Source organism: Pelobates fuscus, chromosome 2 (genome assembly GCF_036172605.1).
Source record: "Pelobates fuscus isolate aPelFus1 chromosome 2, aPelFus1.pri, whole genome shotgun sequence".
Classification (NCBI taxonomy): Eukaryota; Metazoa; Chordata; class Amphibia; order Anura; family Pelobatidae; genus Pelobates; species Pelobates fuscus.
The window spans coordinates 176,315,253-176,334,734 of NC_086318.1; the positions used below are offsets into that span (position 1 = coordinate 176,315,253).

At 36.3% G+C, this 19,482-nt stretch overlaps 1 protein-coding gene across 1 annotated transcript in view; it reads left to right on the forward strand.

The window, feature by feature from the left end:
* LOC134586239 (collagen alpha-1(XIX) chain-like) overlaps positions 1–19,482 on the forward strand; it is a 378,704-nt gene that overhangs the window by 208,141 nt on the left and 151,081 nt on the right. Inside the window, exons 7-9 of the mRNA XM_063441732.1 lie at positions 8,306–8,386; positions 11,529–11,642; positions 18,404–18,466. Of these exons, the coding sequence (XP_063297802.1) occupies positions 8,306–8,386; positions 11,529–11,642; positions 18,404–18,466 (258 nt within the window). The remainder of the gene's footprint in view (positions 1–8,305; positions 8,387–11,528; positions 11,643–18,403; positions 18,467–19,482) is intronic.

Here is a 19,482-nt window from a genome sequence, read left to right on the forward strand (position 1 = left end):
CATTTTTTTTATCCTTTATCTGTTTAGTAGATCATTCCCTGAATTGGTGCCCGTATGTGAGATTTCCATATTTAAAGATACCAAATGAGGGTGCTGTTTAGCAGATAGCACCTTATTTGGTGTCCTTAAATATGGCAATCCCACAAAGGATAGCAAATAGAGGAGTTATCTGCTAAACAAAGATTGCAATTAAGAGGTGTCAGCCAGCCCACAACAAGAAATCTGGGTGGCTAATGTGAATAATATGCAAATGTGTAGTCAGATGCCAGCATGCAGAACACAGCATGCTGGCATCAGACAGCCAATGGCAGCATATTACCCCATCCCCTAGTGAGAAGTTTTACTGCTCCCCCTCCCCCTCCTGTTTTGACTGTGGTATCTTATGTGCCCCCCCCATATATATTGTTCCTAGAGTCGCCACGATGTCTGCATGTGTGTCAATGTGTATCTGTGTGTGACTGTGTTTTGTGTATATGTATCTGCATGTGTGTATGTCCGTGTATGTGTATATGTGCAGACATCTAACAATCTCGCCAACACTACACACAAATACACTCATGAATTTCAACGTCAACACTACATACACACCCCACCATTATATATAACCATACCACTGCATTCAAATACCACACAACACACAAATGCATGCTTGCATTCAAACGCCAACACTACATACAAACACACCGCTACATTCACTCACATATACTCCATACAAAAACATGCATACATTCAAACACACAAACACTGCTTAGTGCTAAATACATAAAAAAAAATTGGTTGTTTTTATATTTAAATTTGGGGGGGGGGGGGGGGGGCAGGGGGGTGCCAAAAATAGGACCCGCCCCGGGTGCCAAATGCTCTAGGTACGCCCCTGGCTGTAGCTGATTTTACAGAGTGTATCACTCAATGCGGTCCCTGTTCCACCTGCAAGGAATTTCCCGTGTGAGAGCCTGTTAGTGGGCAGACAGGAAATAATGTCTTCCTCTTCCTGTCCAGTCTCACACACAAATACTTGAGTATGTAGGACAACGTAGTGTTTTACAACCTTTATAACTGTTCCTGCAGCCCTGCTATGAAGCATGGTCAGTTGATTAGACTACAGGGAACACTGGCCATGGCTCTTTGTACTTATCTCCCCCCATAAGCTTAACTATGCTCCAGATTGGCACATCATAGGTTTAAATAGACTCCCCCTACAGGACAGGTTAGTACTCTGCCTAATAAGAAATCCGACCCTGACAGACACTGTTGTAGTCGTAGCTTTTTCACTGGAACAATTCATTTAATACCAATTAGGAAATTACTTGAGTTGTAGTCAAATAGACTAACCATTTTAAGGACATATAGCTAATACAACATGCCCACAACCTCTTCATCAGGATTCTGTATTTTTGAACTTTGATCACAACTAGGCTATTTACTCACATTTAAAGTCTAGCAGCCAGGGGCATAAATCTAGGGTACCATATAACAACTGAAAAGGGAAAATTATAATTTTGCTCCAAAGGGATATGTGGATGATATTGCTTTGAAAACCAACTGGTGCTAGGCATGTTTTAATACTGTTACTGTAGACAAAGTTGATACAACATGCAGTATAAAATTTATGGCATTAAGGCCTTGGTTACATTCCTTTCAATATGTTTTATCAGCAGCTCATCAGTTCCTGATGAGTCATTTAATGGTTCTCATCAATTTAACAACCGCTATTAAAAGTTTTTCGGGACAAATATTGGTTCAAATATCAAACCCGAATCCTAAATTTTACATTGATTACATAGGCTTCAGTGATTTACTTCCATTTAACTGGCACATAACGTCCATAACAACCTATGGACATTGGTGACAATTTCAGATATTGAATATAAGCCATATATTAAACATATAGGCTTCGACAATACATTCCCATTTAATAGGTGCAGGGCATTCCTAGCCACCCATGCGGGGGGACATTGGTGACAAGTTTGGAAGGGATTGACAATAGCCTATCGACCCCACTTGTATGTTTGATTATAGCCCCAATCACCACCCAAGGTTAGAGGCTGGGGTGGGACATTAAGGCCCCTCATATTATATTTAGAGCCCCAACTCATCATTAATGGGTGGGGGGTGGGGGACACTAGGCCAATTTTATTTAATAGCCCACATTCACCATGGACAGGGGTTCAGGACACTTTATTAGTTATAAATAGCCCCACAATGGAGACATGGGGAACACTATTTTCCCCTACTTTGCTATTTAATTATAGCCCTGCATAGGTGGTGTGGGTGGACACTATCACCATCCACTTTATTATTTTAATAGTAGCCCCACTGTAGGGGGAAAAAGGGCAGAGAGTGATCTGTCCACTTCCCCTTCATTATTTTACAGTCTTAACCCAATGACAATGGGTGGGGCATGGGTGGACCTGCAAGCCAATAGCTGTCCAGTATTTAGTTTATTATTGCAGCAAGCAGCCAGTGGCTGCTCATTGTTTTGAAGACATACTCCCACTCCCAACACTGTGTGTGGGGGCATGAGGGAGACTTCTCATTTTTTTTAAATGACTAACAGGATTAGTCATTAAAAAAAAGGGAGATAAATGCACTTCTAATGCATTTTTATCACCATTATTTCTCAAGCAACCAACCTGCTTATCAGGTCCAACTGTTTGAATTTCAGGTTGCATTAAAACAAACCAATTTAAAAAAAAAAAAAAAAGTATTTTGCAGAAAGCATCAATAATCATTGACTGTTTACAGGCGATATAGGTTAATCAAGGCCTAAATTTGAATATCCTAATTTCTGCTGTTTAACAAAAGTAAAGCCAACACAAATTCAAGCACTTAAATTCATTTTTTTTGTGTTATTCACAACGGAAAAAAATAATTATTTAGCTACTTGAATTTCTCGCTTTACTAACATTATATGCATGTTTATATTTAACCTTGTGAATCTGTATATCACATACTAAAAATGCATCCACAACAACATCTGTGTACTTTGATAGCATGCAGTACACAGCTAATAAGTCACACATATTCAAGGTGAGATTAATTATGGTCTACATTTTGTTGCAATGTGATGAGCATCATGCAGACGTTATTTCACTGATTATGGATTATGAAAAAGTTGTATCTAACCCAAGTTAAAATACAGTACAGAGTGCCACAATCACAAGGTATAAAGTGGATATATTTAACAAAATATTTGGAAAAGCACAAAACTCACATGGAAAAGAGAAGAATAAAAAATCATAGTACAAACTCTAATTACGGTAACAAATATTATTAAAAACAAATAAATGGAACACTCACTTAAGTTGAATCAATATGTGCAAAGGTGCTTTGTGCCTCAATTGGGCTAGATCCCCAGGAATGCCAGTCAATAGTGGATAGCTCAGGATGGCAGATGGACTTTTTCCACATACAAGTGGTCAGCAGAAGTAGGGAGTTCCTCCACAGTCAACCGTTATCTGGATTCTGGAGTTCCCGCTGTGCTGGTATCTCTTGCTCAACACGTTTCATCTATTTCAGACTTCTTCAGGAATTCATGATTCCCCTTCGGTGTCTGGCATTTAAATATGCCGGGCTGTGCCCCTTCTATGCATCTGCGTATGCGTGGGTACGCACAGGCAGAACGTCATTATGGCCCATTGTCGTCTGCTGTGCATGCGTGTTCCACGCTGGAACACAAGACAAACTTTATTGTCAGCATACATGAACAACAGCCCTGGGCTTATGATGTCAAATCTAGGTATTGAGCTTGATGCTTTAGTAAGGAAACACAATGTTCACATATTAATCTTGAGTGAAAATAATAATAAAATACCCATAATAAGATGGTAATAACCAAAAATAAAATCGAGCAAGGGGGAAAAAATGCCTATAATTAGATGAAAGTATGTATGCAAACAACACTGTAATCTATGCTCCAAAACCAATTCACAGAGGTATAAAAGTGGATAGCGGATAACAAACTCTTTCTAAACACTGACAGAACTGTTACAATGATATTTGGAACTGTACCTAAATAACGTAAACTACAAAATCAACAACTGTATATCAGAACAAATTCAAACAGCACACTGACAGCAGTCTGCTCTTTTAAATATCTAGGTATGTTTCTAGACCCCAATCTATCCTTTGGACTTCACATTGAAAAAAATCTCTTCAAAACTTTACCCAAACTAGGTGCCCTGTACAGAAACAAATCCTGGCTTAGCCCTACAGTAAGTGCAACAAATGCTAATGCCGGTCATTGATTATGGGGATGTAGTGTATGCACCGGCACCGCAAACCCACCTTAATAAACGTAATAAATGATATAATTCATTCTGCCGCTTTGTACTAGAATGTAATTACTTTACCCAACACTGTGACATTTTAAAAGAGCTAAACTGTCTGTCGCTGGAATCCCGACACACTCTTCATCTTTCCAGCCTTGTGTATAAGAGCATTTCTGGGAAGCTCCCACCCTACCGGAGTAGAATGCTCTCCCCAGCTATTCCCACCTCCAATAACCTCCGATCCAGTACAAGCACGATATTTAGCATACTGCAATACAAAAATAATATATATATATTGCTTGTATGTTGTATTTTTGTAAAATTGTATCCTATTGTAACAATGCAATGTTTTGTGGACCCAGGACATACTTAAAAGCGAGAGGAATCTCAATGTATCCATCCTGGTAAAATATTTTATAAATAAATAAAGATGGTAATGCATGTTTGAATCAATTTGTGAACGATACATAAAATATGTCAAAATACAAAGTAGAAACCATATACACATGTGCAAAAATGAAACCATATACACATATTCAAAAGTGGTATAAGTACATCTTCATCCTGATACACCAAATGTTAAATCCTATTTTTCGAGGGATATGGTGATACAATCTAATTATATAAAAAAAAGTATATAAAACCATAAATAATAAAACAGTGAAGGAAAGAAATATACAATAAAACCATAGAGACATAGTACAAAATATATTATCAAATTGACCTGGACGATCTATGGAGAAACACAGAATAGTTAATACAGTGAATAAAGGAGCAAGGATTTAATAAAATTATAAATAATTAAATTATTTCTTAAAAAATTCATAAAAGACAATATAAGAAGAGCAATATCTTAAAGGAATCAATCCATAAAAACAAGAATGTCTAAATCAGTATTTAGGCCATTAGGCACTGAAGTTTTGAGTTTATATGTCCTTTTGGTTTCTTTCATTGCTAATCATTTTTCAGTGTCACCTCCCCTCCAATGAGGGGTGACTAAATCAATACCGATACATATAACATGTTCAAATTTAAAATCTTTACATTTTATACAATGTCTCTGTACACTATGTTTAAGATTTTTTTCTGTTTATTCCATTAAAATTATCTAGTAGCCTTACATGCAGTTTACAAATAGTGCGCCCCACATATTGTGCGCCACATTTACACTGTAGCAGATACTCAGCGTTTTTGCTTTGACAGTTTATAAAGTGCTTGATTTAAAAACTTCCCCAGTGATGGTGCTCTTAAAATCTACTGTTTAGTAGGCTGGGAATTTGCAATATTTATTTAATTATAGATTATATAGGCAAATATTTAACAGTATGTGAAGTTTTATATTACCATGAATTATTATATTTGAAAGAATTAGTTTGATTCTTCTTCTTATTATTGTTATGTTACAAGAGTAGTACCGATGTGTACCAAAAGCATTACAAAGTATAATATGCCAGAAAAGTATATTACTAAAAGTGCCTGTTCTCAGGAGAAAGAGTTCTACTAGTAGTTATTATTATTTTTCAAATGTAAGTTTTATTATTAAAGTATTATTACTACAATGTATTTATATAGTGTAACAATTCCCATAGAGCTAAATAGAGTGAATACAATAACAAAAGCTAGAAAGACTTCCAAAAAGAAGGTTTGAGAGTTCCGCCTGCAAGAATACAACACACATTAATAGGCATTATTAACTTAGTTAAGTACTCTAGATTTTATTTTTCTTCATAAGGGTTATAATGTTTCATCATATTCAGGCATATGCATAGGGTTTAGATATTGAACTGTTAATTATTGTCAATCCTAATTGGAATATAACTTGCAACCTTAACCCCTTAAGGACACATGACATGTGTGACATGTCATGATTCCCTTTTACTCCAGAAGTTTGGTCCTTAAGGGGTTAAAGGACCACTATAGTGCCAGGAAAACAAACTTGTGTTAATGGCACTATAGGGTCTTTGGGTACCCCTCCCCCCGCCACCCCCACCCTCAGGGTCCCACTCCTGCAGGGCTCAAGAGGGGTTAAGGGGTTAATCACTTAGCTTTCTCCAGCACTGGGCTCCCTCGGCGCTGGGGACTCTCCTCCCTCTTCCGACATCATCTGCCAAATGCGCATGCACGGCAAGAGCCGCGTGCACTTTCAATCAATCCATAGAAAAGCATTTCTCAATACTTTCCTATGGACGGCAGCATCCTCTCACTGTGAAAATCACAGTGAGAAGCGCGGAAGTGCCTCTAGTGGCTGTCAATGAGACAGCGACTAGGGGCTGGATTAACCCTAATGTAAAGCTGCAGGGTTAACCCTAGATGGACCTGGCACCCAGACCACTTAATTGAGCTGAAGTGGTCTGGGTGCCTGTAGTGGTAATGTAAACAAAAATAGTACTGAGTTGTAAAAAATTATCAATGTAGCTGTTTTGTGGTCATTATTTTCTGGTTCCCCTTTCAGTTGATCAATATCACGTGCGCAGTTAATATTTTACCAGTATTTGTATGATAAATTTACTAAAAACATAATTTTACCTTTGGCAACGTATTTTTTTGGGTTCTGTGTTTCTATGTTTTGTGATTTGTCTAAAGCTACAAATATTGGTAAAGTAAGGCAAATCATGATTTCCTCAATGTGTGCACATTTGTGAGTATCTGTGTGTACATTTTCTCTCTTTAATTGAAAAGGGGTATTATGGAGAAATATATTAAAATATGATAAAAAAATAGAATCAAAATTAATCAACTCTTGATTAAAAAAAATACATTACAGTAAATGTTCTGTACCTTATAGAAATCAGCTCACAATTATAGTCATATACAAATATGACTCTAACTATATTGTCTATACCAATGGAAGGTCTGTTACACATTGTTCCTGTGCAGAGTTTCTCCGCAAAGACTCTAGTTGTTGAATATTCATGTAATACCTTATCCACTATTACTGTCATTGAGAAAATATTGCCCAGTTGCATCCGATGTATAAAGTGGACGTGCACATTTTATTTGTCATTTTCCACATAGTATTTATAGCACAGGCACGAGGAATAATAAGCAACATCACGTTAAATCGTTGGAAGACTCTTGCAATATAATGTTCTGTCACATTACAAAATTGCTGTCTGACTTTTAAATGTGTCTCTGTGTCCAACATGCTGTTGACTGATTTAACCAGAAGGTAGAATTATTTGTTATAAGTTGGAGATTCGTTCCCTTTCCCAAAGAAACTCGAAACCATGCAGCTTGTATTTTAAAATACAGTCTTAAAAGCCAATATTTTAATAACTTAGATTAGCAACACCTGCGTTCACAGCCTCTTAAATATTTACCCAGCCTATTGAAGTTATATAGCAAAGCAAACACATTGCATGTTGTAATGTAATGTGTACCTTTTAGAAGCCTACATTTTAGTCAGTGACACTGACACTAACATGTTACCTTAAATGTTAGGCATCAGACGTATGTCAATGTTATTGCAAATTACAGTGTAGTTTGGGCTCCAGGCAAGGACACAGGTATATTGTTTTAATTATTAATTTATTTTCTGCTTTAATATTAGCATAAATATGCAGCAAATTTGTGAAGCAAATGGCTCCCTACAAAAAGCCCTGACAGTATTTCCTAAATGATACGTGGGGTCTACAAGCATTATCACAATACCTGTTTACAATTACCGTAAATGCATATATAAAGCCAGTCACCAACGTTGTGTCAAGGGTAAATTAAGCAACATTTTGGCTCGCAGAAGATCTCGTCTCAAGCCTTTATGCACCAAAATGTTTCTCATGTGGCAATAAATTACCCTTGGCACTTCTTGAATGTACTGTCCTTTTTATATATTGCTATTGACCTTGGCCACGCCATACGTTTTGTGGAAGCGTGTCTTCGAAATAAATTTTGATGTATTTTTAAAGCCATATTACTTATGCTGTATATAATATAGTTGCTATGTATTATATTATATTCTTGAAATGTACCCAAAAATACTTCCATATATTCTTTCTTCCACTTAGAAATTTGATTCTGTTTATGATTATCTTCCTCAGATTGAACTCCAACGAATAACAATTTACTGCAGTCCTAATCGTGCAGCTCAGGAAAACTGCTGTGATGTATCTGATGAAACGGTAAGATTTCTTTTTGTAAATTTATGTTCCAGTTTAAACCATATGGCATAGTGTACATGACTCAATCTTTAGTAACATGAAGTGGAAACTGACTATTTGCAGAAGAAGAAAGCGTCCACTATGTTTAAGATAAACAAGTAAAACCTAATGGAAATCAAGCCATGAATAAAACCGCTTCATATAAACTGATTATCGCAGGAGGTTTCCTGTTTTGATCACATCCACTGTGCAATGATAATACAAGGTGAAATTGGCCTAAATTGTGCCCTGAATGTGAGTTACATGGTGTTACTCTGCGTTTGTTTGCTAAAGATTGGAGAACATAAAACTGTTCACATTAAATGCCATTCTGTGAACATTTTTGTAAGCTTTACGTGAATGGAAGCTGAAAAAAGTTGTTGATTTGTTTTTTTTAGATTATCCATAAAAGTGCCAGCAAACACAATGTTTTCACTTCCATTACATGTCTAACAAACGAAAAGCTTCCTAGGTGGGATGTGATGTGGCATTTGATTGTCTGTTATTATATTACTAATGCAAAGTAATTCTTGTCAAAGCAACCTTATAATTTACTTGGTAATGCACACGATGCAAAATGATTACATGATCATTTTAATGTACTAATTTGTGCATTTTTACAATACTTGAAAAATTATTGTGTATTTTCAAAGCTTCTACTATTCTTTTTTTTTTCATTTGAAAACGTTTTTACTACAACACTTGCCGACACTATCACGTTGGCTTTGGCAAAGAATATGTTTTTTTAAGCCGGTAATAATGCGAGACAGCTATCAGGGCAGCCTCTCTGTGTGTGATCATGTAAATAACAGTAGCGTAGAGGTCAATAAAGAATACAGTATTGGTCACACTTGGTGACTACACACTTTCTACTTTACAAGTCAGCATGGTGTTACAGATGATTAATGACTCATCATATCCAGAGACATTGAGAAGTGGGATGATAAGCTTAATATTGTCTATCTGTAGCTTACTAGATAACCTTCTTGCAACACTCATTGCAATATGACATACCATGCATAGTTTGTTATCACTCTATAATAGTATGTTCTATGCCATATTTTTACAATTGTTAATTAATATGATGTGATTTTTAAAGTCAAGTTTATGAGCCTCCTGTCTTTCAACCTCCTATCCATCTGTTAGAACTTGGCAAGAGTTTAATCTGCATTAGTACTCTGAAGAACATAGAAACACAATCATTTGAACTGACTTTTAATAATAATATATATATATATATATATATACCTATGTATATATTTCATTAAAGGTACATTGTAGGTACTATAATAATTTCATCTCATTGGATTTGTTATAATGCATGGTACTGCGTTTCCTTTCAGTTTTAAATGATTTTCGAGCAGTTTAACACTCAGTTAGGAGTCCACAGCCCTTCCCCATTGGAGTTACACTCCAAGCAGTGGGGGCTGTGATTAGCTGAACATGGTCAGCTGACACGCCAAGCTAATCACAGCTACCCATTGCTACTCAGGCTAATGTTTCCTCATTTGCCTAAGTAGAACAGAGGGCTTAATGGAAAGATGGTGCCAGGTGCTCCAGACACTATAACAACTTCAGTGAGATGATGATGTTACAGTGCCTACAGTGTCTCTTTAAAAAGAAGAGGTGGGAACACTACAGGTCCAACTTAATATAGAATTGTATTTAAGGAAGTGTACTAAAATATGTCCATTTATCTATTTTCTTATTACACATTTATATTAGAAATAGCTCGTGTTACAGACATAGAATCATATAATTAGAGACACTAGTAGAAAATAATAGTGGACTTTGTCCATTGGCTTTATTATAATATTTTTAGCTCTTTTTTTTTTTTTTTTGCAATGTGCTAGGCAAAAGGTAGCAGGTGTAGTACAGTTGGAAGAGAAGCATCAGATAGCAAGCTACTTCATTTTTGAGCTACAGAGAGATTGTGAATATGGTAAATATGTAACCAGGGCCAGATTTTCCATTAGGCAGAGTAGGCATGCCTGTCTTGTAGCAAGCACCTATTTTGAACACTTTTTGTGTGTTTTTGGAGTTTAGGTGGGCTGATGACAGGAGATAAGTAACACAAGCCTTGGCTAGTGACCCCTATAATATAGTCAGCCTCAGTTTGATAGCAGAGCTGCACAAACAATTACAAATGGTGTAAAACCTAGTGCTATCCCAGTATGAGAGGCTGGACAGGAAGTGCAAGGAACAATTTCCCACTAACATGCTCTCACACAGGAAATGCCTATCAGGAGGAGTAGGGACAGCACTGAGTCATGCAAACTGTATGCTTTAATAGCTACTGTAATTCTACTATAAATCATAGTGGGGTTTGCAAATAATTCTTCAAACTCCACATGCCTGAACCCTAAACAACCAATTTTCTCAAATTCTAAATTTAACTCCTTCGAAAACCTAAACAAATCCCTTTGTTAGTCCCAAATTTAAGCTCTCGAAGACTACATGTGAAAAAAAATCTCTTTACCTTAATCCTAGGTTTAACGTGTTTTAAAAATGAATCACTCCATGGACCCAAATACTAGTTTTGACCCCCCTTTAGCCCTCAACCCAATAATTCTAAACACCTCTTATACCTCTCTAAGTATAACCCATATCAAGCTTTTAATACCCACACTAAACGCCCTATGCAATCTAACTCTGACATTAATCCCTCTCTAACTTTATCCCCACTTTACCATAACCACTTCTAACATTATTTTTTACCATGCATGCCTTTATACTCATTATATATGCATATCCAAACACTATACATTACCAGTAGAAATATGCACATTTTGTTTGTTTTGTTATGCCTGCAATGTCCAATTAAAAGATGCATTAAACTTACTTTAGTGACTTTTTTTGAGTGGAAGGAGCAGGGGGCACCTTAGAATTATGTGCCTACAAACACCTATTATGTAAGTCTTTCCCTGTATGTAACTGTTGGTTTAACACAGAGATATGGAATAATAACCTATGGGTGAAACATTATTGGAGGATGATGAGTGAAATATTATCCTTTATAGAATTGCAAATGAAAGTACATCACATTGTATTTATGTATTTATTTTTATCTTTTGTATGTATCACTATAATGATTAAATAAATCTGTATTATTTTACCATCTTAGTGTGCAATGCAGGATACATCTCATGGCAGTTCATCACCAGTTGGGAAAGTCGAGCCTCTGAGTCAAACGTTGGGCCCTTCAACGAACGAAAAATGTTTCTGTTCTCCAAACAAGGTATGGAGTCAAAATGAATGCCAATTTTCATTCAGGGTTTGGAGTTTTTTTTTTTTTTTTTTTTTACAAACATTTCAGTGTAATAAAAATCTTTGGAGAGGGAACAGGGCCTTATACACAAAATTGAAACTGTTCTTAATTTTCCCAAACCCCCTTTTTAAACTGTTGGCTTTGCCCCTAGAAACTCTTTAGCATACAAACATGTATTTCAAATGTATAGTGTTCCACTCACTGTTTAGGTTTCTGGTTTCCCCTAAATGAAATTTTAAAAAAAATTCTCTCACCTTTTTTTCAAGCTCCAAGTCCCTGCAGCCACTTGATCTCCCTATGGCAATGTCATGGTGACTTCCCTTCCTCTTTGCCATCTCATCCAATTCAATGCTTCTCGTATAGAAGCATTATGGATGAGAAGCACATGCTCAGTAAGCCCTGTGCTCTTCCAATCAAATGCTTTCTACATGAAGCATTGATTGAAGAACCATGCTTGACTCTGTTGTAGCACCAGAAGCACCCTTTGCCATTGTGCACACCAAAACAATAGACATCCAACCACTTTAACCCCTTAAGGACCAAACTTCTGGAATAAAAGGGAATCATGCCATGTCACACATGTCATGTGTCCTTAAGGGTTAAAAACAAATTGACTCTCTCAGATCATGCAGCACTAGGTGTATTATTCACTGACAAGGGCATTGTAAACAGTTAACAATCAAGGCATTTAGGTTAAAAAAAAAAGAAGATTTTAAACCGGAAAAATAGAGTTTACCAACTAGGATATTTTGTCAAAGTATGAAACATATAACATCACTATAACATCACTATCACATATTGTCAAGGAGAACAAATGAACAGCGTGATAAAATTAGTTGTCAAGAGATTTGCAAAATCTAGGTCAAACAGCAGAGGAGAAATACATGGTCAGCCTCATTCACTGACATATCATTTTTCAATCTTAACCAGTATAGGCGTGAAAATATACTTTTTAAAATATTAATTGAATTAGAATCTATTTGCTCATGCCTGTAATTTACTGACAGTAGGAGCAAAGCTTTCAGGGGTTATAGAACAAGTGTTACCATTATTTTAAAAGGACACACCAAGCTATAGAACTACAGTAATTGTTCTGATCAGTCAAGTATTCTTCTTGAAAATCTTGAATTATGGCAAATGCCTAGCATAATGTAGAAAAATACAACCCTTAATCCACCACATTTGTCTCATCTTTCCAACAGAAAGTATTGAGCAATTTATCAGGAAGTATACTGCAGTGCAGTCATGTGTAACATTTCCCCATACAGATTGATGACAATCAATTGTGTATCTGTAGTACAGCCATGAATGGTTTACATTCATTTCTATAAACTGAAGCAAGCCCCTGGGGCTGTACGACCTATACATAATCAACTTCCATTTTTTTTTTATTGGTTAAAAAATTGAGGATGCATGTACTTAACATCAGTACAACATGTTTGAAACAATACTCTGATACATTCTGATAATTTGCATGTAGGAACAATTGTCTGCATTTCTTAGCTATTTACCGGTTATTGTTGGTAGAAAAATGTACGTATTTTAATATATAACATAAGCTGTTTGCAACATTCGCATGGATTTATGGATATAGCGCAAAAAAGGAAATTATAGTTGCCTTAATAAAAATAGTAACATTTAAATGTATTATTTGGTAGAATTTATTTTCTCCACCAAGAAATACAAATATAATCTACGGTTGTTCTGTGGTATCTGAAATGCCCATGGGGTGTTAAATAAATTATTTGGTGACATATTGTAAATAATATTTATACTTTAGATAGCTTACGTCTGGTTGATGCATCTAGGCTGAAAAGATAAACTCTATCAATTTTCTATGAAATGACTCAAAATGTCCTATTAACAACATTTTTCTACCTTGACATACATTCATCTTCTGTTACATTAAAGGGAATTTGATCCATAAATAAAACATAATGCACAAATGGGTGCTGTATATAATGGAATCCTTTAGCATTAAAGGATAACTGTCATCATTTAATTCAAATATGTAGACATTCCCCTAAAATAATCTTTATGGTGTATTTTAAATGACTATATGCAGTGAAACAAATAAAAAAAACATATCTGCCCTTTTGCCTTTTTTTTTTGTATTCTCTTCTATCAACAATAATCATTGTTCACATATTACTGCTCTGAAATGGAGCAGACTGAAAACCCGAAAAGGGTCAGATTTTCTTTTAAGGTTTTACTACAACCAAAAACAATTTAATGCTTTTAAAGAATATATATATATTTTTTAAAAAATAAAGCCACACACACTTATTTGCTGGTAAGTATGTTAAAGAGTGCAGTGCATGTGTGGGGATACTGCATGTGGTGTTATATGTGTTTGGAGGCTGCTTGTGGGGTTGTGTGTGTATAGTGGTGGCTGTTTGTGGTGTAGAGTGTGTGTGTGTGTGTGTGTGAAGGTGTAGTATGTGTGGTTTGGGGCTGTAGTATGTTTGTGTGCATGTCTAAGGGCTGTAGAGACTGTATGTATCTAGGGACTGTATAGTGTGTATAAGTGTGTCGGCAGGGCTAGTAGTGTGTTTGTGCACAGGGCTATTGGAATGCATGTGTGTTTGTATCAAGGGGCTGCAGCATTTATATGTATATGAGTTGCATTGTTTGTATGTGTGTGTGTGTATTAAGAGTTGCAGTCTTTATGTATAAGGGGTGTAGGTTTTATGCATGTGTGTATAGTGTGTGTATAGCAGATGAAGTGTGTGTGTAATATTTAAAATTTAAGTTGGTGTGTTTGTGTTTATAGGGGGTGTAGTATGTGTATAAGGGGTGTAGTGTATGAAGGGTGCACTTGGTGTACAGAGGTCTAGTGTGTGTATAGGGGGTATATTGCTTCTGTAAAGGGGATGTAAAATATATGTGTATTGTGGTGTAGTGTGTACATATGGGTACAGTGTGTGTATAGAGGGTGCAGTGTGAATATAGGAGTGTAGTGTATGTATAGGGGTTCACTTTGTGTATGGCATAAAGTAAATATGTATAGGTATGTATTGGGTGCATAGGGGATGCACTGTGTGTATATGGCTTATAGTGTGTATAATGTAGTATATGTGTATGTATATAGAGGTTAGGTGTTGGTATAGGGGTGACGGTTATGTGTATAAAGGGTGCACTTTGTGTATAGGGGCCTATACACACCACTTAGGGGGTATAGTGTGCGTATACATAGTACACTTTCAGTGTGTGAACATGGGGTTTAGTGTGTGTGTATGGGGTATAGTATATGTGTATATGGTGTGTAGTGTCTGACTGAGTGGTATAGTGTGTGAGTAAAGGTGTTTTATATATATAGTTGGGTGTAGTGTGTGTATAGGGGTGGGATAAGGGATGTATCAAATTATCATTGATCTTCAAAAAACAATATAAAAATAGACATGTATTCCCCCCTCCCCTGTTGTTATTTTGCAGAGATGGGGGCATTTCCATGCTGCTGAAACGCTGTGGATTCAGGGTAGAAAGAGCCCAGCAGTCTCTGGTCTAAACCACAGCTGAGCACAGGCCGTGACAAACTGTCTAACAAACTCTGGCTTTTACAGTGTTAGCACGGTTGTGGTAGACAGTTACTCATGGTCTGCATCCAGTTGAGATGCAGACCAAAGGCTGCTGGGCTCCTGGGTGAATTCCCCCCTCTTTGTAAATAACATGGAGAGGCCACGCACTCGGCAGCTTGCCCAGTGTGCCGCTGAGCTCCCTCCAGGTGTCAGGCCCTGAGTCCTTGAACAAGTGCTCAACAGTCAAATGCCATATTTTTTTTTTAATTATTAAAGGGTATTATTTAACACTGAATTGTGTTTGTATGCTCTAACGGTGTATCCCCAGTTTTTTTTTTTTTTTAGTCCATAGTTCCATAGCACACCTTACACATATTGCTATATGATACAAGCTTGCTAGTTTGTGAGTTGTGATGTCATCACAGTAGAACTGCACTGGGTAGCTAAAAATTAAGCTAGGATTCTCACCTGATACTAGATGACACAAGTTAGAGGTTGTTTATTAGCAAGTGGGAAACTTTTAAATGCATTGAGCTGGTATCTACGTGCAAAAGCCCATGCACAGAACATCACAACATAGGAGGGTTTACAACAACATACTCTCTGTTTTAGTTAGTTTAGTAACATAACCAACACAATGGTTACTGATCATTATGACTGTATGGATAGGAAGATTCAAAAGAAGACAGAAGGCAATATCTTTTTTTATATTTGTTTTTAATACTTTATTTTACAAATATAATTAAAATAGACATATGTACTACCATGATTATTGTCACAACTTACATTTATTGCTCACGGCTCCTGCCGTGCCACTGCCAGAATGTTTCTCAGGTGACTACAGTATATACCATGTATTTATGATGGAATGTCAATGAATGTTCATAGTGAAACCACTTACTTACCACTGTGATTACATCAAAGTCATAACCATGTTTGTGAACCTGGGCTCATCATCTTCTTCTGACACAGAATCCAGTCTAAAATTAGAAAAATGTACCTTTGGGACTGCCCAAATGGAATTCTTGTGATATGTCCTGACTCCTGGACACCATGTTTGTGAACCTGGGCTCATCATCTTCTTCTGACACAGAATCCAGTCTAAAATTAGAAAAATGTACCTTTGGGACTGCCCAAATGGAATTCTTGTGATATGTCCTGCTCCTGGACACCTTGAAATGGATCCGTGTAAAGTTGAATCAATCATGAACTGGTCTACATCTCAAAATAAAAATCTGTTCAGATATTTCTTGGCTTCACCAACTTCTATAGGAAGTTAATCCGCAATTTTTTCTGAGTGGTTCAACAAATGGCATGTACCACAAAAAGTCATATCACATTCCAATGGTCTGAAAATGCCAAAAATGCATTTGAGGAATTCACTGATCCTTGCACTATTGTATCTAACCTCTTCCCTGTGACTGTACAGTTACAACTGCCACCATCTCTAAGAACGACATCCTCCCTCTCTAGGCCCTACTCAAGCTAATGGTGAGGAAGCATACAAAATCACAAAGATCTTGGATTCCCATATCCCTCATAGTAACTCATCCTCTGGAAAAATTGTGATCCAGAAGAACAGTCCTGGGAGCCTGCCTCCAATGTACATGTTTCTGGTAATGTTCATACATTCCATGTGACTATCCTGATAGGCCATCTCTCCTACATCTCTGGAGGAAATGTCCTCGGGAGAGGGGCACGGGGGATTTTGATTCACAACTTACTTTTGCTCCCTCGCTGCTCTGTTTGCACTGCCAAGCAATAGCCGACAGAATGCATGCACATGTGTTGACAAGTGGAGGGCTGTGACCTCCGACCTGATATGCATCACATCTCCCGGGCAACACTAGATGCCAGGGAGACGTGCACATTTGGACAAAGCCGCAGGATAGCAAAATGTGCACAACTAATAACAGAGTACCTTCACTCGGTTCTCCAGGGAATCCCAAGGTCCGTGACAGCCTCCACAATAAAGGGGCAGTATGGAGGCATGTCAGATGTGGTGTGACCTCTGACAGGTGCCAATTTTAAATAGAGAACAGTTTATCTATCATTGCTTAGTTATTATGTGCTGTTTCAGTGAACACTGTTTATTTATCTGGATACCTAATCCTTGGCTTGTCTCACTGCTTTAGAACCATGTTGTCTGGGATACTGACCTTTGGACTTTCTTGACCGTATCTTTGCCGAGCCCTTTCTAGATTGTTTGCCTTATACTTTATTCCATTTTCATTATTACCTCAGTGAATGCTGCATTTTGGGTTTCATCCTAAAATGTCTGACAATTATCTTGATATTATTCCAGAGCAGAATTAACTACCGTAATATTGTTGGCTGCTAATGGGGCATGATCTACACACCAAAACTGCTTCATTAAGCTAAAGTTCATTTGGTGCCTATAGTACCTATTTAATCAGTCTTCCACAAAAACGTAACCCTCATATGTGAGGAGTTTCAGAGAGAGAAGGTGAGCTCAGCTGAGTAAATGATAATGCCGCATTGGTAAAAAAAAAAAAGGCACAGAAAGTCCTCCAATTGAGTTTTATAACGATAAATTAGTCCATATTTTCCAAAATATTATTTGCAAAAATGAAATAAAAGAAATTATGTTTTCAAAGCAGTTATATTTCAATTAGTCACAGCTTTGCTATTTTGTTTAAAAATTGGCATTTAGATCTTACTGCCCTACAACTCAGAGCGTAGTTAATAACCCTTCAAATTCTACATCATACTGGATCCAAGAATCGTATACAGTAGAGTAACAAGCAGATCAATAACATATTGATTGTCGTGTTTCAAAGACTAAAATAAAAAATAAAAAGTGGTTGGAATGTTTGGACTCAACTTCAGTTACAGACAAGAAAGACTGTGAATGTGAAATGTTGACAGGAAGGTGTTAAGAAAAAAATAATAATCTTACACCTATGTAGTGTTTACAACCCAAAAGTCATTTACTATGCATGTAGACCTATACGTACAGCATTGGCTGGGAGAAAAATGAGCTTAAATGTGTCGATTAAGCATTTTATACATACTTATATGCAAACTATTCTCATGTATTACAAAGTCATTTCATAGTTAATAATTCCTGTACCATCAGTGATGAATCTATTAACCCTTTGAGTATTTGCATTCTTTTAATATTGAATACTAAATTAATACTACATATGAATACTGCAATTAAGTAATAAATGATAATGTATCATGTTACAGGGTGAAGCAGGTTTGTCCGGGTCTACCGGTTTACCTGGATTAAAAGGCGAAATGGGACCCCAGGTAAGCATTTTTTATTGTATTATATATCAATATTGATATTTATCCTTGATAAAAAAAACAAAAAACAAGAGAATAGTGTTTTTAGCACTGTGAATGGGGCACTATTATTCGAAATGTTGGACTCCTATCAAGATCAAAGGTCATCTTTTCTGTTTTTTAAGTCTTTCATTGGTGACCTGTTTCTTTGAGACATTGCATAAAAACAAGCCTTCATCAGTTTTAAAACTAGCCAACCCCATTAACATTGTGTAAAATTTCTCAAATTTTTCATTGCGTAGATTTTCCACTACATGTACATAGAATAAAAAACTACATTTTCAGTTGTACAAAGTATCCTAAATTAAACCCACAATACTGTAATTATATGAAATCTGCTGTATATTACTATAATTGCTATAATAATAATGTTCACTATCTCTTACAGCAGACTTTAGTTTCATAACATCTCATTGAGAAAAAATATATATATATATATATATATATATATATTGTTTTGTTTTCCCTGTACACTAGCTTGTTCTGAACTAACAAACAAATTGCACAGGATTATTTACTAAGGTGAGAATTCAAGGTGAATTTTAAATGTAAGGTGAGAGTAGCAAAACTGAAAGCATAGCATGCTTAGCGAACATTTTCATTAGGAAAATTTTGAGATTACATTTGAAATTCACTAGGAATTCTGTTTGAATTCTTACTTTAGTAACAATTAACTGACAAAATTTAAGTTCAAAATAAAAAAAAACGGTAAAAAGAAATCTCAGAGTTATTTTAAAATGTAAAAATATGTTATGCACACTATTACAATAAGCTATCTAGTAAGCTTGATCGAGCAGGGTCCTCTTCAACCTATTGTTCCTGTAAGTTTATTTGTAATTGTCCTATCTATAGTTAAATCCCTTCTCATAATATTGTAAAGCGCTACGGAATCTGTTGGCGCTAAATAAATTGCAATAATAATAATAATAATAATAGTGGATAAACCCCATAGAGCACAGTGCCGCAGAATCACTGCAGAT